The 26,864-nt window shown below is 36.5% G+C and overlaps 1 protein-coding gene across 4 annotated transcripts in view; it reads left to right on the forward strand.

The window, feature by feature from the left end:
* The window catches only part of MAPK10 (mitogen-activated protein kinase 10), a 355,433-nt gene that overhangs the window by 295,316 nt on the left and 33,253 nt on the right, over positions 1-26,864 (forward strand). For 3 of the 4 annotated variants that reach the window (XM_065877702.1, XM_065877699.1, XM_065877700.1), the window contains 2 exons: positions 865-1,047; positions 6,843-6,967. In XM_065877702.1, coding sequence (XP_065733774.1) covers positions 865-1,047; positions 6,843-6,967 — 308 coding nt within the window. The remainder of the gene's footprint in view (positions 1-864; positions 1,048-6,842; positions 6,968-26,864) is intronic. The other variant, XM_065877703.1, reaches the window with a different exon arrangement.

Raw genomic sequence — 26,864 nt, forward strand, 5'->3', positions numbered from 1 at the left:
TCTCAATCAATGGGTATGTCTGTGAGAGACCCCCCCAGTTTTGTAAAGTATTAACTTTCATAGAGAGGTAATATTTATTTTTCTTGTAGAATTCCCTATGCTTAACATACTTTTGAAACACATGCACTTGGTTGAAATCTGTTTTAAATTGAACATCCTATGTTTACCCTCATATCCCCAATATTCAGGGATACAGGACACTATTATCAGAAGTAAGTAAATAGGTATGAAACTGCAACTACTTTGATAAAGAGAATTTTTTTTTTAAGTCTTTGGTAAAGAATTAGTGAGTTACTATCAAAAATTAGATTGACCCTATTTGTAATGCATATGAGTGGGAAACATTAACAGATAATGAAATTTCCCATTTGATAGAGAACAGAAGAAAAAAACCTTAAAAAGAATTTAAGAAAAATATAAACAAATCTTATAAAATATTTGTGTATTTGTCATTTTTAGAAAATAAATGATGTAAGTAATTTCATGATAATATTATTATATGTCTTTATATTTTTTTGTCTTCCAAATCACATGGTTATACAGAAGTTTAGCTCAAGAGGAGAAATTCTTCTTGTGTTATTTAAATATCTTTTCATCTTTACAACCCAAAGACTATTTCATGATATCCTATTTTAAGTAATGCTAATTCCCCAAAAGTGTATATGTTCCAAAAGTGAATTTAAAATTCCAAGAGGATTCACTGCCTGACAATCTGATTTTATATTTCTGTCCTTTGTTGTTTATTAAAACTCCATTTGTGTTGATGACTGCTCGGGATTCTGAGAAGCAGTTAGTCTCCCAACTAGTGAAAGGCAAGCACTAGTGGCCTACACTTGTTTTTGCCCTTAACTATTCAATTCTCAGATATTGACCAGTGGAACAAGGTAATTGAGCAACTAGGAACACCATGCCCAGAATTCATGAAGAAATTGCAACCCACAGTAAGAAACTATGTGGAGAATCGGCCCAAGTATGCAGGACTCACCTTCCCCAAGCTCTTTCCAGATTCCCTCTTCCCAGCGGACTCTGAGCACAATAAACTCAAAGGTAAGCCCTTCAGGGACAACTTCAGAACCACTATGTGGGTGATGGGCAAGCTATAGAAACATCTTTCTTTAACTTGAAATACCTCAATTTAAAAAGAGGTATTGTTAAAAGATCTTCTTTACAAAGGGGGAGAAGCCAAGGATTTTAAAATTGCCTGGATATTCAGAGAGAAGGTTAGTAATAAAGTGTGTAACAGTGATGCAGGGTAAACTATTTCATGGGGCTTATTTAGAATCTTAAAATTATTTTGCAGTGCTAACTCTAAGAGACCAATGTAATATACATTGAAATAATTGTTTCAGTTCTTTTTATTACCTGGAAAATACTTTCAACACAAGTTTTTAGTTGTCAAATCTTAGAGCTATAGATGTTTGAGTTTTCTTTGCATTTTATGGAATGCTTAACCACCATTTTTTCATTTTAGAGTGATAAATGAGATTTTTTACCTACACATTTTGTATTCAGTATAAACATTTTCATTAATAAGTAATTTTTCTACTACTATGTCTGCAGCTATGAACTTTAGTAACAAATCTTAATTTCTTCACCAACAAAACTGGGATTATAATGCTTGGTTATAGGACTGAATAAACTTGGTAACGTATAAAGTGTAATATAAATAATATTCTAATTCTTATTTTAACTTAGGACATTTTAGAGAATGTGATTTTGAAGCAAATTTGATTTTTTCCACTGCCGGAGCTGAAATCCTACCCCTTAAAATCTGTGTGAACTTAGGCCAGTTATCTCATCTTTCTGTACCTCCTTTAACAAATGAAAGTAGAAAGTTTATACTTGGGAAGATTAGCTGACTAATTTGTCAAGCACTTAGAACAGTGCCTGGCTCACAGTAAGTGCTCAGTAACTATTAGATATAAAAATACTAATAAATATTTATTAATAATAAAATAATTATTATTTTAGGTGGATCTATACATTATCCCAGAAAAGGACACATGCTTGTGAAATTTTATACCAAATGTTCAGTGGACAATTAGCTACAGATTTAACTTTCAGACTTAATTTATAGCTAATATAGACATAAATGAGATGGAGAAACTGAAATGCAGTGCTACGACTTCCCAGGGTCTTATTATTTCCTCCAAACTTTTATCTGATGGATTTTAAATGCACAGCATTGTTTCTGTGTTTGTGACACTTTTGTTGCACAGTTGGGTTTCTTCTTTTAACTACCACTACCGGCTCTCTGAATGACAACAGACTAAATTATTACTAAATCTACTGCATTTTTTTAACATCTTTATTGGAGTATAATTGCTTTACAATGGTGTGTTAGTTTCTGCTTTATAACAAAGTGAATCAGTTATACATATACATATGTCCCCATATCTCTTCCCTCTTGCATCTCCCTCCCTCCCACCCTCCCTATCCCACCCCTCTAGGTGGTCACAGAACACCGAGCTGATCTCCCTGTGCTATGCAGCTCCTTCCCACTAGCTATATATTTTATCACTAGCTATCTATTTTACGTTTGGTAGTGTATATATGTCCATGCCACTCTATTACTTTGTCACAGCTATCCCTTCCCCCTCCCCATATCCTCAAGTCCATTCTCTAGTAAGCCTGTGTCTTTATTCCTGTCTTACCCCTAGGTTCTTCATGACACTTTTTTAATCTTAAATTCCATATCTCTTTCTGACTTTCTGACTCTGTATGACAGACTCTCTAGGTCTATCCACCTCATTACAAATAGCTCAATGTCGTTTCTTTTTTATGGCTGAGTAATATTCCATTATTATGGAATATTGGAGTAATATTCCAGTATATATGTGCCACATCTTCTTTATCCATTCATCTGTTGATGGACAGTTAGGTTGCTTCCATGTCCTGCATACTGGAAATAAAGCTGCAATGAACATTTTGGTACATGACTCTTTTTGAATTACGGTTTTCTCAGGTTATATGCCCCGTAGTGGGATGCCTGGGTCGTATGGTAATTCTATTCTTAGTTTTTTAAGGAACCTCCATACTGTTCTCCATAGTGGCTGTATCAATTAACATTCCCACCAACAGGGCAAGAGTGTTCCCTTTTCTCTACACCCTCTCCAGCATTTATCGTTTCTAGATTTTTTGATGATGGCCATTCTGACCCGTGTGAGATGATATCTCATTGTAGTTTTGATTTGCATTTCTCTAATGATTAATGATGTTGAGCATTCTTTCATGTTTTCGTTGGCTGTCTGTATATCTTCTTTGGAGAAATGTCTATTTAGGTCTTCTGCCCGTTTTTGGATTGGGTTGTATGTTTTTTTGTTATTGAGCTGCATGAGCTGCTTGTAAATTTTGGAGATTAATCCTTTGTCAGTTGCTTCATTTGCAACTATTTTCTCCCATTCTGAGGGTTGTCTTTTCATCTTTTTTATGGCTTCCTTTGCTGTGCAAAAGCTTTGAAGTTTCATTAGGTCCCATTTGCTTATTTTTGTTTTTATTTCCATTTCTCTAGGATGTGGGTCAAAAAGGATCTTGCTGTGATTTATGTCATAGAGTGTTCTGCCTATGTTTTCCTCTAAGAGTTTGATAGTTTCTGGCCTTACATTTAGGTCTTTAATCCATTTTGAGTTTATCATTGTGTATGGTGTTAGGGAGCATTCTAATTTCATACTTTTACATGTAGCTGTCCAGTTTTCCCAGCACCACTTATTGAAGAGGCTGTCTTTTCTCCACTGTATATTCTTGCTCCTTTATCAAAGATAAGGTGACCATATGTGCATGGGTTTATCTCTGGGCTTTCTATCCTGTTCCATTGATCTATATTTCTGTTTTTGTGGCAGTACCATACTGTCTTGATAAATCTACTGCTTTTAAGAGCAACGTCAACTATATGCAAAATGAAAAAGTGCTAATACCCCAGGTGGAGATTTTGAAGAATGTATGTCTTTATGATGCTAATTGACATGTCAGGCAAAAGTAATCCCTTCCTATTAAGTCACTTATAGTATAACAATACAGAGGCCACAAATCCTTGATTAAATTATTTGATATAATGCAAACACTTGTAGAGAAACTATTCAGTAAAATGCCATGCTTCATGATATAATTCCAACCTTCTTGAGTTTATTTTTTTGGCTTTTTAATTCAGTTTGAACCTCTACAATTATATTACTTTTGCAAATAATAAACTAGAAGATGTGATATATATATATACACACACACACACACACACACACACAATGGAATACTACTCAGCCATAAAAAAGAATAAAATTTTGCCATTTGCAGCAACATGGATGGACTTGGAGAACATTATGCTAAGTGAAATAAGTCAGACAGAGAAAGGCAAATACTGTATGATATCACTTAAAAGTGGAATCTAAAAAATACAACAAACTAGTGAATATAACAAAAAAGAAGCAGACTTACAGCTATAGAGAAGAAACTAGTGGTTACCAGTGGTGGGGGTGGGGGCAGTGGAAATATAGGGGAAGGAAGTGGGAGGTACAAACTATTGGGTGTAAGATAGGCTCAAGGATGTATTGTACAACACAGGGAATATAGCCAATATTTTGTAATAACTATAAATGGAAAGTAACCTTTAAAAATTGTAAAAAAATTTTTTAATTAAAAAAATAGTTTAAATATTTACAATTATTAAATTATTATTGTAATATAAAATCAGCAAATTATAAAGAATTATGCAAAGAATCGAAGGGATGAATTCATTCTACTGTTATTAAAGAGTGTAAGACATTTACTTGCAAATGAAAGATGAGGAATTAAAACCTTTTCTTCTTCCTCATTTTGTTCCCTACAAGCAGTATTGATCCTTGTTTCTTAGTAAGATGATTTGGTGTTACTGTCGTTCATGTCCCTATTGATGAGGAGACCACCCCAACCCCCCTGACCCTTTCTAAGACCAGAAACGTAGGTGGATTTGATGGGAGAACCTGTGGGACTGTGTGAGTCTGGGTATAAAATCAGTTACAAATCAGAGAGATCTTTGAACCAATGACATAAACCAGTACAGCCCCATTAGATCATGACAAAGTTATTAACAATGAGAAAGATTAATTATTGAAAATTAATGTATATTTCTGTACTTTTGTTACTCTTGTGAACTTCACAGTATCAGTTTGGAATTAGCAGAAATTAAATTTCTAGAATTGAGATCCCCAGAAAAATGACTAATAAAGAAATCTTCCAGTCTAATTTAACTAGCAATTTTTTATAAATATATAATTAGAATAAATAAATATATAAAAAGTATTTTATTAAAATGTAACAACACCACAGATTCTAATGTCATAGATTGCTACATTTTAACTGTAGTACAATCAAAATTATGAAAAAACACATAAAACTAGAAGAGAATACATTAATAATGAGAGTGATTGCCTGTGGGGAAGGTGGGTTTTTCTGGATTTTATGTTTTAGTCATTACCAAATTTTTTATAATTAACCCATATTTCCTTAATAATCAGAAAAAATTAATAATTAAAAGTTGATACATATTCATGGATTCAAACACATTGCCTTTTTCCTAATTTAGCAAACCAATTTAGATTTTGCTTCCTTTAATTTGAAGTTTTACCATATGTTTGGAATAAACTGCATATTTTCACCATAAAAACTTCCAAACCAGTTTGTATCTGTATTTTCTTGAAAATTTTATGTATTTTCACAGAGATTTTTAGAGTGTCCTTTAGCAATGTTATTAAATAAATACACTTAATGATTATCACCGTGTAATTTTTTTATATCCCTAGCATCTCACACTGTACCTGGCACACAGCAGACAATATGTATTTTATAAACTAAACATCTCCCACATCAATTTGGTTACTAAGTCTTGTGGATTCTTTCTCTCAAATCTGTCCCCTCCTCTCAATTCTTGAAGCTTCTGCTCCCGTTAAAGTCCTCATCATTTCTCCCATCTTCAAAAAGTCACCCTGACCTCCTTGCCTCCCTCTAGACACTGCTTTATCCTTTTTTGCAGCTCAGAAAAGTTTTAAAATGAGCAGTGTACACTCACTTTGTTTCCATTTTTAAAACTTCATTCTTTTAAATTTATTTTTAACTATGCAAGCAATACATGTACATATTTTCTTCTCCTCAGAGGTAACTATGATTTTCAGTTTGTTGATTATCCCTGCAGACCTTTCTATGCATTTATATACATAAATAGAGAGAGAGGGAAATGTTTGTTGTGTTATTGGGAAGGGACAGATTTATACAATGGCATCAGGATCTATGGTTCATCCTGCAAATTTTTTTTTTCACTTAAGACCATGTCCATGTGAGTCCATATAGATCTACCTTATTCTTTTAAACTGCCAAATATAATTGATACAGTTGTACCATAGCTCACTTAGTTGCTCTATAGGTGGACATTTAGATTGTTTAAAATGTTTTAATCCTTGACCAGTGCTGCAGTGAACATCCTTTCTATATGCTTTTCATGAACATGTTAATTGTTTCTCTAGACTGTATACCTAAAAGTGGAACTGTTGGGCCATAAGGTATTCACATTTAAAAATTTAATAGATACTGCCAAAATTGCCCTCTAAAAAATATTTATCAATTTACACTGCCACCAACATGAATGAAATGACCTGGAGTTAGTGGATATTATGCCATCTCTTATTTTTGCAAATTTGATGGATAAAAAAATATTTTCATTGTTTCATTTTGCATTTCCCTAATCACTTGGTGAAGTTACCTGACATTTGGATGGAAGGTGCTAATTAATCTTTGTTTTTTAAATTTTTTTCTCCCTCCAAAAAATTTCCTTGCCAAAATCAAAACATTACTATTTTTTTTCTCATTCATCGTTTCAGCCAGCCAAGCCAGGGACTTGTTGTCAAAGATGCTAGTGATTGACCCAGCAAAGAGGATATCAGTGGACGATGCCTTACAGCATCCATACATCAATGTGTGGTATGATCCTGCCGAAGTGGAGGCGGTAAGTCTTTGGCTTATTTTATTTTCCTTCCACAAACAAATCATAGTAACTGGGTGCTCCATGGTGTGAACTGAAGGAGAATTAGAATCCAAAAGAATACTCAAAGGACCTTCATAAAATTCCTAAGTCACAAAGCTATTACCTTCCCTAGTAAAAGTTATTTTCTTCAGCCTGTGTTTTGAGTTGTGTTTCTTTTTCAGGATTTCCTATGAGAGATGGTGATTTAGTCCAACAAACCTTGGCTGTCCATCAAACACTTCCATTAGTTTTTGTTAAATTGTTAACACCACCGGTGTCTCCTCCTTTATGTTTAATTATCAGCCTCTCCTGTTGCAAACTAAGTAACAGAAAACGTAAATAAGTCTCTTTGCCTCTATTCCGATAAGTTGCCTGTCTTTAGTAAAGTGTGGTACTAACAACATTTAGATTATAAAGCTTTTACTAGGCCGTTGGTGCCTTTGTGAAGCCTTGCATAAATCAGATGAGAAAAATCGGGTATTCCAATAAGGACACTATTTCAGATTGGTTCTAAATTTCAGGTTGGTTCTTACCAGAGTCAGTTATATCTCCATATTTTCCAACCAGATATAGTTTAAGAATCTTCTCAGAAGCATAACTCTTTTCAATTTTTAAATTATTTTTCAACCATTTGCTGTCTTCTCTTCAATCACTTTCTTATCTCTCTGCCTTTCTCCTTTTCTCTGTATGGAGCCAGGGCTGCTCAGGGCACAGGGCTATTGTTTTGCCCATGTGTGTCCTGTAGGCCTCCCAATATGGATGTCCTCTTGTCCCCCTTTTTGTTTGTTTGTTTTCTTGTGAACTTCTTTATACCCCAAGTTATTCTTGGCCCGGACAATTTTTGCATTGTTTTGACTTCTTTTCCTCTGCTTCATTGTGTGCTTGCCCATGTTAGAGATGCTAAATTCAAGGGTGACATTAATTCTCATCCCTTCACCCTCCACTGGAGAAGTGAGAGCTGACAGATGGGAGTGAGGATCAGGTAGAATCATACTTTACAGACGTAATATTCAAAAAGCGACTTTTCATAGTAACCCAGCTCTTAAACATTCAAAAATTTCAGAGAAAACACTTCAGTGATAAATGACTCTTCCTGTGTGGAAACTGAGGTATAACAGTCTCTCATAATATTTTCTTAAGATCTGCTCTCTTAAGCAGTTTTACAGCAATGCTGAAATTTTAATTTGATTTAAATTAATTTTTAGTCACTTGATTTTATTGTTACAAAATAAAATCCCCCAAATTAATTATTTATGAGTTTACTTCTAATGCTCTTAAAACTAAAAATACTAATGTTCTTACAGCTAAAAACTAGAATCTCTTCCAGTCTCTCATTCTTGGGAAATACTTCAAAGAGGTTCCTGGGGTAGAATGAAATAATGAAATAAGTAAGAGAAAGTATGATGTATATGTATATGTATGTAAATATTAAGCATAAGAATTTTTTCTCTGATGATTTTTGATATTATGCTGATAAAAATTTTAGACAAACATAAATTATTTGAAATTATTGCTCGTCACTTATTTTGATATTTCAAATCATGTGGCCTATGTATTTTTCCATACATCTAATGTAATGTGTATAAACTGTTTTTAATGGATTGTGACCTAGAGTTTAATTGGAGTCATAAAGTCTGCATTTGTAATTCACTTGTAATCATATTGCCTGTAAAAAAACAATTGCTTAAATCAAAACTACAATGAGATATCACCTCACACCAGTCAGAATGGCCATCATCAAAAAATCTAGAAACAATAAATGCTGGAGAGGGTGTGGAGAAAAGGGAACACTCTTGCACTGCTGGTGGGAATGTAAATTGATACAGCCACTGTGGAGAACAGTATGGAGGTTGCTTAAAAATCTACAAATAGAACTACCATATGACCCAGCAATCCCACTACTGGGCATATACCCTGAGAAAACCAAAATTCAAAAAGAGTCATGCACCAAAATGTTCATTGCAGCTCTATTTACCATAGCCCAGAGATGGAAACAACCAAAGTGCCCATCATCGGATGAATGGATAAAGAAGATGTGGCACATATATACAATGGAATATTACTCAGCCACAAAAAGAAACGAAATTGAGCTATTTGTAATGAGGTGGATAGACCTAGAGTCTGTCATACAGAGTGTAGTAAGTCAGAAAGAAAAAGACAAATACCCTATGCTAACATATATATATATGGAATTTAAGGGGGAAAAAATGTCATGAAGAACCTAGGGGTAAGACAGGAATAAAGACACAGACCTACTGGAGAACGGACTTGAGGATATGGGGAGGAGGAAGGGTGAGCTGTGACAGGGCGAGAGAGAGTCATGGACATATACACACTAACAAACGTAAGGTAGATAGATAGCTAGTGGGAAGCAGCCTCATGGCACAGGGATATCAGCTCGGTGCTTTGTGACCGCCTGGAGGGGTGGGATAGGGAGGGTGGGAGGGAGGGAGATGCAAGAGGGAAGAGATATGGGAACATATGTATATGTATAACTGATTCACTTTGTTATAAAGCAGAAACTAACACACCATTGTAAAGCAATTATACCCCAATAAAGATGTTAAAAAAAAAAATAAAAGAAACATGAAAATCAAAAAAAAAAATATTGCTTAGAATCTGTAACAATATATTAATGAGTAGTATCAATGGGTTTTTTTGTTTGTTTTTTGTGGTACACGGGCCTCTCACCACTGTGGCCTCTCCCGTTGCGGAGCACAGGCTCCGAACGCGCAGGCCCAGCAGCCATGGCTCACGGGCCCAGCTGCTCCGCGGCATGTGGGATCCTCCCGGACCAGGGCACAAACCCGCGTCCCCTGCATCAGCAGGCGGACTCCCAACCACCATGCCACCAGGGAAGCCCTATCAATGGATTTTAACTTAATTTTAACCTTTTATGAAAAATTCCTTTGAAGAATAGAAAGATAAAATTTAGGGTACGTTACATGGCTAGAACCTTTTTCTCAGCCATTTCAATATTGTCAAAATAAGTTTCTTTGGAAGAAAATAGAGTCAAGTAGAGAGTGATAAAGGAAAAACTGCAAGAGAATGTGATATCTTCAGGAAAAATAAAGAATAGAGAAATACTATGTGTACTAATCTGTTAACCATACTACAAGCTATCTTATCACGTTTCCAAAAGTTCCAAAGTACCAAAATGAAAAGAGGAGAGCATATGAATGCTGTCGTAACTGTAAGACAGAAAATTATTCATGGAAAAATGAAGTTGAAAATGTCAAAATTTGAATGTCAATGTTAATATTCATCTATTTGTGTAATATTACATCAATTTTGAAGTTAGAACTGCTCAAATTATTAGCAAGTTCTTATTCAGATAATGTTCAGAGAAACAGAAGTATGTACCCTGAACACAAAGGCCACATTTCATGTCAATGCTTTTTCATAAAACAATTGGGAGGTATTCTAATTCTGTTTCAGTATTCGTCAAGGGGAGTACAATAGCATACACAAATGCAATTTATTGAGCTGTATGCAATGCTGCAGATATGGAAAGATGGGTTAGGTTAAAATTTCTGTTCTGCCACTTACTAGCTGACCTGGGTCACGTTTCTTAACCTTTCCTCACTCAGTTTTCTTAACTAAGAATAGGAAACAATCATACATAGTGCATAGTGTTCTAAGAATTTAAAGAGGTAATGTACATAAAGTACTTCATACAGTAGAAGTACTTCATACAGCCAGTAGAGATCATAAATTACTATTCTCATAATCATTACTATTACTTTTATGACTTTTACATGCAAGCCTTTACTACTCTTTGATGTTAAGAAAGATAGATATATTTGGTGAAAAAAGACCAGCTGGCCAAGAAACTATAGAAATACTCTATATGTTTAAAACTCACTAAAATTTATGTAGTTTCTGCAAGGTTTTAAGATGTTCGTTCTTTTTTGTCTGATGTATACCCACCACTACCTTGCCAAGTATAAAAGAATCCAGTGCCATTAATTTAAACCAAAATAAAGACAAATTACATTGTTCACAAATCCTCATTATAATTTATCCTTAATAAACTAGGGTATAGTCAGGACTATTTGAGAGAATAAACTTGAACATATTCTCTGTGCTCTGTTGGAGGGAAATACAGAAGCAGTGAGGATCAGTTGCCTTGTTTCTTACCAGATTCTTGAGTTGAGAGACCCTGCTAGGATACAGGGTGGCCCTCACCCTGCAAACCCTGAGAGTAGGGGTATGAACACACTTTAGGAGGACTTTTGTGACCTGCAAGCTAAGGAGTTGATTAACTACGTCTCAGGGAATATAAAACAGGAACTTAAGGAGAATATGAAATGTGACCACTTTTTAAAACGTAGTTTTATGTTTTTCAAAAACTCCTGAGCACTCTATGAAAGCTCCTGAGTACAGAAGCCTTACTAAGAGCTTCTGTAGTTGTTCTGCATTGCTAGGGGTGGGAGAGGGCTATGGGGAGGGAGGGAGAGAGGAGGGGGACGAGATGTGCTCAGTCACCAAACCAAAGATGTCAAAACTCAAAGTAATCATCATAAGGAAGCCAACTGAGAACCTACAGGGTTAAAGAAGGACATATCTTTATTTCTCAATTCATGATAAGAAGGAAGGCTCCAGACCTGACACTAGAACCATTGTCTAAGGTGGGACTGGTGCTGGGGTCCTGGCTCACAGCCAGTAGTGATCAGGTCCACTGTTGGAAGGCTCTGTCTCAGAGAGGCCAAGATCCAGTCCTAAATGATCAAAACATTACTCTGGGAATCTGGACAAAGGGGCAGGTTGAACCAGTCAGGCAGCTGGTATCTGAGAATTCTGTCCTCCAGTTGGCAAGCCCCAGGTATAATATTTGAGAGTGCAGAGGAGGGGTGGCAGGCAACTTAGGACCTTCTGTATGGTGACTGAGTCAAAGTCACAGGAAGAATGCTAGAAGAGAGGCTTGGAACATGGGCCACAGCTGAGGATGAACTGGAGGGAGAGGCTGGGAATGTTCTGTTAGGAATACAATTACATATGCCATCCACATAGAGACCAAGGGGAAATGGTATGACTAACCCAGTCAGTGTGGGTGGAGTGCGATTAGGGAAGCAAGGCCAGTGCTGAGTTTATTATTTCTTACCCAATTCAAGATTAATTTGGGAATTGGGACAAGGCTGGGTGGGAATTTAATCTACCCATATAGACCTCGAGTTAAACAATCTGGTCCTTAGTTCCGCAGTGAGAGAATAACCTGGGAAACAGAATAACACTTACATGTATTAGTGCTGAAGTTCAATTAAAATAAGCACTTAGAAAATGTAAGCTGAGAATATTCAGTACTGTTACACATTTACTGTCTGTTTAAAACATAAGGTAATTAGTAGAGCCTTAAATGTTTTATTGTTATTAATATATACTATTTCATTGCTTTAAGGATTATGTTATTTTTTGCTGACAGTGAAATAATTTATAGGAACAAGTTAAACTATTATAAGCTCTTTTATTGCAAGCCCATCATAGATTTCATACCCTTTGAGCAGAGTTACTCTCTGACATTATTTTAGTTATCTTTTTGTCTGCCTTTGTATCTTATTGGTCATTACCAAAGTGAGCACGTGGAAGGGGTGACCAACCATCCAGGAAATATGCACTATTTTCAATTTTCTTGTGACATAGATATGTAAATTTTACTGTTGTGTATGTCTGGAAATATGTTCAAGGTAAATCTTAAATGAGAACTTAAAGATCATTGCAGAATGGTTTCATGCTGCAGTTCAGCCAATATCAACATTCAGAATATAAGCTTTATAACTGTGAACAGTGACAGGGACACAGGTTCATAAGCCATGATGAGGAGAGTAGAATAGGGCTAGGCGTGGGATCAGAAAGCATTGAGAAGAGAATCAGAAGCCTGTGGTCAAAGTAGCAAAGGTTCCAGAGCTTGGTCTGAGCAATCCTGAGTGAGGGCTGGCTCTGTGAGATGTGGACAAATTACACAGGGCAGGCAGATAAGACCAGTTCAGGAGAGACATGTAGTCTAAAGTCTGAGGTCTGGGCAGATACCACCCTAGAAGGCATTTAAAGAGTGGCAAAGCTAAGAATGTTTTCTGATTGCAATGCAAAAGTCAAGAACAAATTCTCTTGGAACAACCCAGAGATTAGCGACAGTAGGAAGCCTAGAGAGAGAAGATGGTTTATTGGAGCTCAGGGGTGGGTAGTGATGGCCTGTCCAGTGGGAGCTGAGTAATAGACACAGAGGAGATGCAGGTGTGTCTGGCAAGAGAAATGGGGAGAAATGACCTGGCTTCTCCCCACTGCCCCCATCTTCTAGTGGTGTCTCCTTTCTCTTGGCTGAGACCAGCCCTAAACCAGCCGATAGGTGAGCCTTGGAAAGGCAGCCTGCAGGGGCCAGCCTCTGAGATACAGAGCAAATAAAGGAAAGTTGAGGACTGTATCTGTGGGGAAAGAGGCCCAAGGCAGGCACTCATCTATTCATTCTTTCCTCATTTGCAGCTCTAAAACCCCTAAGTAAAATTAAAGTAACCGATGGTTAGGCTCACTTAATCTGGAGAGGAGAAGACTGGAGGTTGGAAGAGGTAGGTGCTCAGGGGCCACACTGGGTAATAGTGAAGCAAACATTATCCCCTTAGAAAGTCCTAATATTTCATTTCCTCAAGTATCTTGTAGAAATCACAAGTACTATGCCAACCCGATAGTCTGGTCATGAGAGCATTTCTCATTGGGTTTGCAATTGAATGTGTGTAGTTCTCCTTTTGTATGTTGGTGTCACTTTTTCAGTTGTTTGTTATGCTGTTGATGATGACCTGTGCAGCCAATGCTGGACAACATGTGCATGGGAGAATGAGGGATTCAGCGATATGTTTTCCTTTAGGTTGCTTTCATTCCACTCTTCTGCTGCCAAGTAGGTAAAACACACCAAAAAAGACCTCTGTCATTCTTTCTTCTTACTCACCTCTTTGTTATTTCTTCCTTCTTTGTCTTTCCTTCTCTCCTTAGCCCTTTTTCTTTATCCAGCTCCTACAGAGCTAGTCACATATGTTTTGATTATTTATTAACAGTTTGGTATTTTTCACTCTGTAAATATTTTATTAAACCCAAACTGTGTGTCCCACACTGACCTAGGTGCTGGTGATTCAGCAGTGAATTTAAAACAAAAAACAAGGTTCCTGCTTTTACTGATCTTCTAATTCTCTTGAATATATTTATTCAGTTAATAGCCAATGGAAATTTTTATTGATTAGGAATTTTATCACTTATTATCTCTGGACATAAATTCCTCCAAATGTGGTTTATCTATCTTACTTGACAATTTAACCTGTTTAGTATATAGGATTCTGAACGTAAGAAGAATCTGTAATAATTGTCCCTCTTAACGTTAATCAGTTATAAATTGCAATGACTGTTTCCTAATCCTTAACCAGATTGCATCAATAGCTTTGAATTATATTTAACAAACTATGATAATCTATCTCTAGCTATGATATTTTTAAAAACTAGTCAGCTTTGAATATAAATCATTGTCCTGACCACGTTTTAGTAACTGAAATACATAGATTATTATTGAATAATCAAAGAATCCTGAAGTTGGCATACTAAGACTTCATATGTAGTCTAAGGATTCATCTATAAGTATTGACTATCTGGGGCCTTCAAACAAAATTCAAGTGATTGAGGGTGATGGTGGGAAATTATTCTCATTTTCTACTTCTAATTCTCCTGATTATATTTTTTATAGTGAAAGCTAATATTATTTGATTATGATTATCATTTGTTAACTTGCTCTGTTACCTACTTCATTAGTTATTGTTTGTATTATCTTTATCTTCACTAACTATGGTTTAACCAATTATCTTCTACTGAATTCTCTTAAATCCATTAGTTCCTAAAACAATGTGGTAAAGAATAGGCTTATAAATATATTAAATTATAAATGTATTAAATACATTCTGCTATACTCAGAATGAATATAAATTTAAGAATGAGAAAAAATATAAGCCTTCATGAATATGAACTTGATGCATCTAATGCTCAATCAGTCCCTCAGTAGTTTTATGTTTTTGTGATAAACCACTGAATAAAAGGTATATGTGTTTGCTTCAAATATTTTATAATCTCTTTATTAAGTCAGTGAGTCTAACACCATTAAACATGAAGTATCTAGAAGAAATGATTTAAATGAGTTATAAAAGAAAACAACTCTCTGTATAGGCTATATCTCTCCCATTGAGAGGAAAGGGGATTAAAGTCTTTGTAATTGACATTTCCCTTTGGTGAGTAATATCAAAAGGTTAGGCCATGTCCTCAAGATAGCTTCTGAATAAGTAATCAATCTGAAATTCAGAAACTTCTGTTTTTGTTTCCTGATTTCCCCCAGGGGATTTAGACACATGCTTAAAGGGCTAATAGATGTTATTTTTGTTTGCCTTTAGTGAGCCTGAGAAGGAAGCCAGTTTGGAAATGAAGTTTATTATATAAAACTTAATAGAAATTCTCCAACTGTAAAAAAAAGACCTTTTAAATATTAAAAACATAACCTGCAACATTTACATTATTTAAGATTTTTTTTTTGCGTAATCTAAAAGTTTTATTGGGGAAGAAAAAGTCTATCTCACCAAAATAATAAGAAAACTAGTTTCTCTTAACATTTAATGGGTAAAAAGCCTCCATTGCTTTTCATTAAAGCCAGAAAGACTGCATGGTGCTATGTCTCTGAGTATGACCTGGGATTTTACTAGGGATCATATTACTAGTTCGTACTAGTACTATAAGATGCTTCTTGATGTTAAGTACACTCACTTTTAGTAAGAAAAAAAAAAAACTCCATTTACTTTTCTTTAGATCATTTCAATCATGCTTTTTTCCCTTGGATTAAAATTTGGAAAACTTATAAAGGGTTTTTTCTTTTCATATTTACAACTAGATATATCACTATATGTGATAAAGCACATAAATTGAGTTTTCCCAAAAGTCCTATATGAAGCTTGTATAAAGGAAATTGTTCTCAAAAAACATTTCTCAGATTATGTCTAACATTTTAAGAGTATCAAAAATTATAAGTTCTCTTAAATATTTTCACAAATAGGACAAGCTATCCCATTTCAGAACAAGGAAAAGAATAATTAACAACAGTACCTCAAATATTTAATATCATGGATTTCATTTCCACAGTATGTTATAGTATTCATTAAGTGTTTTAAATTTGACAATCAGTCTAAATGTTTCCCAAGTGTTCATCACTAGCCTGGTCTATAATTGGGGTGCTGGTTACTGGTGACCTTTTGCTGTTAGGGGTTGGAAAGACTAAGAGGTTACTGAGTGATGTTTTAAGGTGAAACATTATTCTACTCTCTCCATTCTAAAATTGCCATCATTTAAATTCCTTTTTCAGACTAAGTGTTCCTCTGAATTCTTTCAAATATGATTTATTCTACTCACAGAGAGTTAATAAATTGGCTGAATCCCTCTCTCAGCTGTTCTCTCCATCTGTTCTGACACACGGACTACCTCTTTGAGTCTTATGATTTCTTATTATTGCAGCATGTATCATGCTGAGAAAAAGCTAGTACGACTCCCTGGCAGGCTTAATTTGAGAAATAGTTTAGTGCCATCTATCTGTCACAGAAGACCCTTTTAGTGCGGAGTTGAACTCTAAGTAGGTTTATTATACTCAGAATGTATATAAATTTAGAAATAAGTAGAAAGAAACATGAACTACAATGGATATGAATTTGATGCACTCCAATTATGTGTTTAATTATAGAAAGAGAAATTTGTATTTTTTGATTCTCATTTGCTTGCTTAAAGTTAAATCGATGTCTCTAATTCCTAATATCTGCCATTTGTGGAATTCTAAATTTCCATCTGTTTGTACTGATGTATCCTTTTCAGCAGCAAAATGTGAGCAGTTTACTAACTGCCTTCTAAGGAAAAATATAACTTACATTACAGTTCATATGCCCAGTACCTCAACTGTTAAAGTGAAAATATCTTCTGAATCACATTGGGATTGTTTTGATGCCACGTTGTTGGGAGCTTGTCAAAATGTTTGTTGTAGATAGATTTAGCCACCTGCTTTTAGTGGCTCCTCTCCCTACATGACTTACAAGAAGAACAAAACTTTGCTCAAACATGAATTCATTTGTCTTTAATTTTAGCAAATTGTTCTACTGAAGAAAAACCTTGATTTCAAATCATTGGGATGTTCAGATTTCACAGAACACCTATGGTTCTCAAATGTCAAAACTGGAGTAGTTGAATAGTTCATTCTCAGGAGATACCTGTTTTGCTGACTGGTAGAGCCTATGATCAGGTTTTTCTTTTCATATATTACATTGAGCCCTTTAGGAAGTGAATATTGTTAATCTCTTGAATAGAGCACTGAAGGAGAATTATTTTAAAAACGTGGGAAGGGAACAGAAATTGTTTTTTTAGAACATTCCACAGCTGGTGATCTCTGAAAGCAAGAGTTATAATGTCCTGTCAGGTTCTCCCAAATCTATGATTTTTTTTTTTTCCTAGATGACTTCTAGTTATTATGAGATCCACTCGCTTAACTCAAGGGAGCAGGTATTTGTGAGAGCGTGTTTTATTTTCTTAATATTTTCATCCTGGAAGGAAAGAGATTACTCATTGTGGCACCTGTCTAAGGTGCCACAAAGTAGTATAATCCACAAACTGTGAGAGAAAAAAAAAGAAAACAAGTAATGCTTTCCCCTGTCAGAGCCGCTCCTAAGAGATAAGCAAAGAAGTCAATATCGGAACTTGTAAGGTTTTCTGTCAATGAAAACTTACCAAATTTTATAGTAAGAGGAAGACTAAAGAGGAGGAAAGAAAGGTCGGTCAGAAGAGAGAATCTCTGTTGGACAGCTTTGCCTTGAGATAAGTAGAAGTCATAAAAATGGCTAATCTCTAGGAAACATAACTTACTTGGTAATTTGCATTCCTGCCTTGTTTGTCTACCTGCAATGTTGCTAAAATAATCAAACTAGACTGTTCCCTCTCCACAATTTTTTGTCTGTCCTAAAAGAATCTCCTCTAAAGTACTGTGTATATAAGTTCAAGTGTAGCTCTAAGGCATTCCTGCCCACCCTTGTATCATTATGAGTGTTTTCAATATAGAACCTTTATTGATAAAGAAACTGATACTGCTCTGCAGAGGTGGTGATATTTTCTGAAAGGCCCATATGTTATTATATATAAATACTGTAATTTAAAGGCCACCTCTGTTCTATTCCCAGCAGTAATGCTTATTTGGTGGGTAGCCCTGTTCAAGTTTCTAAATCTGCTCTGGTTTGCTACTTAAAATATTTTTCTGTCCCATCTTTACCAGATTCAATAAGGTTTAACTGTGTGATGAACTTTTAAAAAGTACATTCTCCTTTTTAAAAAATCCCCCAATACACACATGCCCATCATGCACAGTTCAACATAACAAATTCTTATTTTTTTCATGTGCTATGTTGAGCACTGTTCCAGAGTTAAAGATGCACAAATGAGGGAAACACTTCCCTACCCTGCTGAGCTCATGATCTAGCACTAAGCTTTCTTATTCTGTCATTCATTTACCCTAGAGGTTATTTGGATGAGACTCTGAGGGCTGGTAAAAAACATACTGAAATTATATGCCTATAATTATGTGTGTATATCTTCCTAGGGATATAGCTCATGGGCTTTATGAGATTTTTAGAGCTTTTACCTCCAAGTTTAATTCTTAATATTTAAAAAAATGCTAGCCTGATACAGAAAGTTTTGGATGAGGGAGTTACCAAAATATGTGTAATTGACTGTTAGAGTTGGCTATCAGTCATAGACATAGCCAAAAGACTTAATTGCTTCTTAGAAAATCTCAGGTTATTTCCTTGAGGTAATTTTTTATTTGTATAGAAAGACCCTTTCATTTATAAAGGTTCTTCTTTTTTTAGGTAGGGGATATAAGGAGAAGGGACAGGTAAATATCAAGCACTATGCTTCCAATTTTCATTACGATTTTTAAAATTTATTGAAAATATGAAAAAGATTTCTGTGATTCTAGGCAAGTTAAAATGGCATTTCTTCAAGAAACAGAAATTAATACCAGTGTCTACTTTTCAAGTAGCTAGCTCTTTTCTTGTGCTATGAAACTTTCAAGGCTTCAGTTGGCAGGCGGCTCTATAGCTTTATGACGGCATTGTTTTGCATGAAGATCAGACTTCATGAGAATGACGGGTCCAAATTTCCTCATATCTTGCTTCCATTTTGTTTCTCCTAGTTAAGGACTTACTTCTTTTGCACTACCCATTTTTCTCTGCGGTATTTGTCTCCAAAGATTTTTGTTTCTTTATCTGTTGTTTATTGCAACATAAAAGTGAAACAAACAAATGAACAGCAAAAACACATAAAAAGGCCTAATTTCTTTGCTATGCAGGGGCTGATCATAGGGTCAAGTTAATCAACCATCTTGTTTCAGAAGTCATGCTTAGAGTTGGTTATGCTATCAAGGTTAGGAGGTAAATTGAGAAATTTCACATTCTAGGATAGAAGGGAAATAATAAGAAATTACAATCCTTAATGATGCTGAAAATGAATGTGTGGTCATGTGAAAACAAACAGTTATTAAACCTGAAAGATGTTTATTTTGACTTTTAAATTAAAACTATAGAGATGAAATCAACATGTCATCAGAACTGTCCTAAGATCAAAAATTTATGGACTGGACATTTGAGGAGCTGCAGAATCAGAAAAAAGAGAAGCCAGGAAGTGTTCTTGAGTGCTAAATCGTGGTAACCTTCAGATTCAGGGAAAAGGCTTGTTGTGAACATTTTCTTCCCAAGTGTGGAACCATTGCTTAGGCCCTGGGGCATCCATTACATGTGAGGAGAGGGCAGAATGGATTCATGCAACGATGAGACAGAATATTGAAAAGGTTACACTCCCTTTTTATAAGTCTATTAAAAAGTTTATGGTCTTTCACAGAGTATATGCTGTAATAAAATTATTATGTCTCTTTTGAATGGCAAGACAGTCGTAAGAATGATAAAACCACTTCTATAACTTGCTACAGGTTTAATCTGGGACTCACAGGGTCATTTGTGGAATATTGGCTCACAATATCTTGTGAAAGAATGGAATTTGTTGCTTATGAAAAATGCTTTTAATTGATAACCGAAAGAAATTCCCCACAGTTTCTAATTCCAGGGAGGATCTGATTTCCATCTTTATGTGCTTTTTGAAAACTGAATTCTTTTCATGTTCCTCTGAAAGAAGAGAGGGATAAAATAGCTATGCTTCAGGCACTTTTAATGAAAATGTCTTATCTAAGATGTTTGTTATTTTGGACTAAGTCCAGCAGAAAGCATTTTTGGTGACTTCGTTTCATGACATATACACCAGAATGCTGTCATCATGGTACAGCAATCTGTCACCACTTCTTTTTCTGAAGTAGGCTTGCTCATGTTCCCTGTTCCATCGCCTTGTGAATCCTATTTAATCACAAAGAAAAGTTTATTCCTAGCCAGAATTCTTGCACATACACTCACAGAGAAGTTCTTAAGTAATGAATAGCTCCGCCATGAATAGAAGGCTTAGCAACAAAGCAAAAATTTGACTTGCAATGAGTTAATTTATAATATTGTGGCAAACACCCTAGCTTCCTCAGACCAAGGGGTTCTAGGCAATGGGCGAAGACAAAGAGCTACAGAGTGTGGAGACCAAAATCATCATATAGGGGTACAGTAGAGCACAATGGAAACCACTCAGGATCCACAATTAGACAGGGACTCAAGGCCTCATCCTACCTTGGATGGGTTCACTTCTTTCATTCCCTAAATTTTTATTGAGCTTCAATTACATATGGCCATTGAGAATTCATTAATTATAACAATAAAAAGACCTAGTTCCTATTATTTAGTTGCTTATAATATAGTAAGTTTGATAGACAAGTAAATGAGAAGTTTTAACCACTCTGGTAAATTCTATGAAAAGGAGGCACAAGATACTACAGACGCCAAAAGAATAATGCATTACCCATCTTTTAGTAGACAAATGAGACTTTCAGGAGGAAGAAAAGTCTTAAATGGGATGAAAAGGATGGGCAAGAGTTAGCCAAATGAAATGGGACTAGCAGAGTAGGATCTTCTGAACAAAGGAGGCAATGTGTTCAAAGTCCAGGAGAGAAGAGACATCTTCTTGCAGTTAATATGGGGAACTGTGTGAGGTAATTCAACATGACCAAGGAAGATACCAGGTCAGGAAGCACAGAAGGAGTGACCGTAAGAATATTAATCAGAGATGTCTGTTTTAGGTAGACCATTCTTTCTGACTGGTTGGGGTGATGACTATTAGAAGAAAGACCAGTTAAGAAACTGGTGAAGTAGTTGAGATAAAAGATGATAAAATAGGGCTTCCCTGGTGGTGCAGTGGTTGAGAGTCTGCCTGCCGATGCAGGGGACACGGGTTTGTACCCTGGTCCAGAAGGATCTCACAGGCCACGGAGTGGCTGGGTCGGTGAGCCATGGCCGCTGAGCCTGCGCGTCCAGAGCCTGTGCTCCGCAACGGGAGAGGCCACAACAGCGAAAGGCCCGCGTACCGCAAAAAAAAAAAAAAAAAAGATGATAAAATGAATTTCAATGACAGTGAAGATGAAAAAAAGAATGACAGATTCCAAGATGTTTTTGGTGGTATAATTGTCACAAGTAATTTGCATCTATGAAATGCCCTAACAGCATTTTAAGAGATAGGATATTATATGTGAAAATGCTCAAATAAACTTTAAAAACACATCATGTTACTAAAGAGGGACTTTTTAGTTTGTGAGTATAATTGAAATAGTTTCAACCTAATGGTTGTAATCTATATGACATGAGATTCTCTTTCTTTTTTTTAATTTAATTTTCATTTTATATTATAGTTGATTTACAATGTTGTGTTAGTTTCAGGTGTACAACAAAGTGATTCAGTTATATATATACATATATCCATTCTTTTTCAGATTCTTTTCCCATATAGGTTATTACAGAATATTGAGTAGAGTTCCCTTTGCTGTGCATTAGATCCTCAGTGATTATCTGTTTTACATATAGTAGTGAGTATATGTTAATCCCAAACTCCTAATTTATCCCTCCCCCCACTTTTCCCCTTTGGTAACCATAATTTTGTTTTTGAAGTCTGCAAGTCTGTTTCATAAGAGATGACTCTTAATGGGATGTGTGGGATATGTTAGAATCTTGTGAGCAAATTATTAATTAGAAATAACCTTTCATCCTCAGGTGATTCTGTTCCTTACCCAATCACTGTCCCACCCCCTCAGCATTCTGTCCCCACCACAGATACCTTAGAAATTATTACTCTAAGAACAACTTGAGGACAAGGGTTTTGTCTCATTCATCTGCATCATCTGTGTAACTACTTGTTCCTAGCACACTGCAGATTTTCAAAAGAATTAATTGAATTAAGGAGATGTTTTAATAACCTTTGTATTGACTATTTTATTTAACCTTCCCATCCATGTTCTTATTCTGCATTACCCCAGCCAAAAGAACCCCTACCACTACTTCGGGGTACTGTTATTCCTATTGTACAAATTTTTAAAATGACTTTTACACCGTCCACAGCCAAAATCCTTGGTTCTAAGCCAGTGCTCATTGAACTATGTCTCAGTATCCTTTAAAAAGTTCTATTATTCTTTACAAAGGGGGTCTTTTAATAATTTATGTAATCATGAAATTTAGAATAGAAATGGATTTACAATAATATTTGCTACTTTTTTTTTTTTCTGTTAACATCTGTGTATAAAAGTGGTACATGGGGGGCTTCCCACGTGGCGCAGTGGTTGAGAGTCCGCCTGCCGATGCGGGGGACACGGGTTCGTGCCCCGGTCCGGGAGGATCCCGCATGCCGCGGAGCGGCTGGGCCCGTGAGCCATGGCCGCTGAGCCTGTGCGTCCGGAGCCTGTGCTCCGCAACGGGAGAGGCCACAGCAGTGAGAGGCCCGCGTACCGCAAAAAAAAAAAAAAAAAAAAAAAAAAAAAAAAAAGTGGTACATGGGGCTTCCCTGGTGGCGCAGTGGCTGAGAGTCTGCCTGCCGATGCAGGGGACACGGGTTTGTGCTCTGGTCAGGGAAGATCCCACATGCCGTGGAGCAGCTGGGCCCATGAGCCATGGCTGCTGAGCCCGCACATCTGGAGCCTGTGCTCTGCAACAGGAGAGGCCACAACAGTGAGAGGCCCACGTACGGCAAAAAAAAAAAAAAAAAAACTGGTACATGAACATTTACTTATATAATGTGCTAAGCGTATGGAATCTAGGTAGGTAGAAGGGGCAGTAATTACTAGATTAGCAGAGCAGTTTATACCTAATTGAAAAATTGCATTGATCCAAAATCTTTATGTCATGTTCTAAGATTTTCAGAGAGATCAGTGCTAGGAGAGAAAAAAAGTAGAAACTCGTAATTTAAAAAGTGTATATTTTTACACTAATGATGAAAAATCTGAAAGAGAAATTAAGGAAACACTCCCATTTACCATTGCAACAAAAAGAATAAAATACCTAGGAATAAACCTACCTAGGGAGATGAAACAACTGTATGCAGAAAACTGTAAGACACTGATGAAAGAAATTAAAGATGATACAAACAGATGGAGAGATATACCATGTTCTTGGATTGGAAGAATAAACATTGTGAAAATGACTATACTACCCAAAGCAATCTACAAATTCAATGCAATCCCTGTCAAATTTTTTACAGAACTAAAACAAAAAATCTTAAAATTTGTATGGAGACACAAAAGACCCCAAAGAACCATACCCTCTTTCACTTGTGGTGGGAATGTAAAATGATACAGCCATTATGGAGAACAGTATGGAGGTTCCCTAAAAAACTAAAAATAGAATTACCGTATGACCCAGCAGTCCTACTACTGGACATATACCCAGAGAAAACCATAATTCAAAAAGACATGCACCCCAATGTTCATTGCACTATTTACAATAGCCAGGACATGGAAGCAACCTAAATGCCCATCGACAGATGAATGGATAAAGATGTGGTACATATATACAATGGAATATTACTCAGCCATAAAAAGGAAGGAAATTGGGCTTCCCTGGTGGCGCAGTGGTTGAGAGTCCGCTGGCCGATGCAGGGGACACTGGTTCGTACTCTGGTCCGGGAAGATCCCACATGCCGCGGAGCAGCTAGGCCCGTGAGCCATGGCTGCTGAGCCTGCGCATCCGGAGCCTGTGCTCCGCAACGGGAGAGGCCACAGCAGTGAGAGGCCCGTGTACTGCAAAAAAAAAGGAAGGAAATTGGGTCATTTGTAGAGACGTGGATGGATCTAGAGACTGTCATACAGAGTGAAGTAAGTCAGAAAGAGAAAAATATCGTATATTAACGCATATATGTGGAGCCCAGAAAAATGATACAGATGAACTGGTTTGTAGGGCAGAAATAGAGGCACAGAGAACAAACGTATGGACACCAAGGGGGGAAAGTGGTGTGTGTGTGTGTGTGAGTGTGATGAATTGGGAGATTGGGATTGACATGTATACACTAATATGTATAAAATGGATGACTAGGGCTTCCCTGGTGGTGCAGTGGTTGGGAGTCTGCCTGCCGATGCGGTGGACGCAGGTTCGTGCCCCAGTCTGGGAGGGTCCCGCGTGCCGCGGAGCGGCTGGGCCCGTGGGCCGTGGCCACTGGGCCTGTGCGTCTGGAGCCTGTGCTCCGCGGCAGGAGGGCCACGGCAGTGAGAGGCCCGCGTACGTAGAAAAACAACAACAACAACAAAAAAATGGATGACTAATAAGAACCTGCTGTATACAAAAATAAAATTCAAAAACAAAAGCGTATATTTTTAAATAAAATATTTTGGAATAGAAAAAATACTAAATTTTATGTTAAAATGCAGTAGTATTCCTATAATGGCAGTAAAGAATAGGCAAATCAGTTTTCCTTGGTAGAGTTTCTAATTCTGTAACTATGTTTCTTTATTCATTGTGGATTCTTATCCTGGGGCTACTCTACTCATTTACATTAACTAGAGGAGTATGATCTCCTCTGGTTAATGTCTCCTGTGAATTGTTATTGAGTCATGTGACTGATATAGGAGTGCTGAAGGTCTTTTTATTCCCCTGCTCCTTTTGCTTCAGCTTTGTGACTGTAGGGCAGAGGTGCAAATGGCACATGGTCTTAACAGGCTGACTCAGCAATATTTGTGTTAGCTGTGCTAACTTTTCACCCAGAACATTTTTCTAGCTCTTTTTTAGCTTATTCTTGTCCTATAATGTATGATTGAGGGTAATATGGCCTTTTGCCATGGAAAGTCTTGCAATAAAATATGTTGCTTCTCAGAGTTTTAGGTTAACATTTTTTTCTTTAGAACCTTCCACATGCAATCATCATATCACATATTATGCTGAAATAATCCATTTTTAGGTCTATCTCCCTGACTCCACTGCTTTAATATTCCTTGAGAGCAGAAATTCTGCTTTACCTACTGAGTGCATCTGTTTGGTATCTTTGTCGTAAGCTAAATTGGTCGCAAGTCACCTTTGCCGCAAAAGATAAAATAAGTGGTTGACAGTTTGGTTGAGAATTTGGTTTCAATGCCAGTAACAGATAATATAAAAGAGGTGGCTAGTAATTCACAACAGTCTTAGAGAGCATTAATTACTGATTCTTTAAGTAATTCAAATAAAACAACTTGTTCTCTAACGCTCTCTTTACCGAATTTATTGCACAATATTTGAAGGTGGAAGCAAAAGAAGAATCAAGATCCTTCCATCTCCCTCCAACCCAGAATGGTTACCTGGTTCATGATGATTATGTTTCCTAAAAATGGTGAAATTTTGTTGTTGTTTGATAGTGGAGAATGAGATGTAGACAGAATTTTGGTATTTGGCACAGAATCTGACTTAGATGATTTGGTGAAATATAAGGACTGGGTATGTAATGGAACATTTAAATGTAGTCCAGATGTGTACTACCAGTTATACACATATTGATAAGAAATAGCGGCATCCCTTGTCTGTTTGTTTTATTTCCAGGGAAATCTGAAGAGACTTACAGCAGATTTTTTTTTTAAATCATAAAGATATAAATCCACATGGCTCCCTCCATTATTTCATTTAACTATTTGCTCAGACGTTATCTTCTCAAAGAAGGCTTGTTGAATATTTATTGTATGCTATGTGGAGTGTTAGGCTCTGGTGAATGAAGATACAATATTTGTCCTCAAGACTTTGTCCCCATAATCTTGTGAGAAGTAAAACCAGTAAATGTTGAGTGATAAGTAGTCCAAATTTTAAGCTTATTGAAGCACATAGAAAAAACTCAACTCAGTAATGTGAATTACAGCAGGCTCCTTGGAGGGATTAATATCTAAAAAGAAACATGAAAGATACAGCAGGAATTATCCAAATGAAGAAAAAAAGGCAGAAGAAAGTGTTGTGCAAAAAACTCAGAGTTGGGCTTCCCTGGTGGCACGGTGGTTAAGAATCCGCCTGCCAATGCAGGGGACACAGGTTCGAGCCCTGGTCTGGGAGATCCCACATGCCACAGAACAACTAAGCCCATGCGCCACAACAACTGAGCCTGCGCTCTAGAGCCTGCGAGCCACAACTCCTGAAGCCCGGGTGCCTAGAGCCTGTGCTCTGCAACAAGAGAAGCCACTGCAATGAGAAGCCCGCAACGAAGAGTAGCCCCTGCTCATCGCAACTAGAGAAAGCCCACGTGCAACAACAAAGACCCAACACAACCAAAAATAAATAAGTAAAATAAATAGATTTTTAAAAAAAGAGAGAGAGCTAAAAAACTCAGAGTCAAGAGAAGGTTGGGAGAGCTGCAGATCTTTGGGGGTTACTCAATGGAGAAGGGTAAGGAGAAATTGGGGCTGGCAAACAGGGACCAGATAAGGAAGGAA

The sequence above is a fragment of the Phocoena phocoena genome, chromosome 5 (genome assembly GCF_963924675.1).
Source record: "Phocoena phocoena chromosome 5, mPhoPho1.1, whole genome shotgun sequence".
Classification (NCBI taxonomy): Eukaryota; Metazoa; Chordata; class Mammalia; order Artiodactyla; family Phocoenidae; genus Phocoena; species Phocoena phocoena.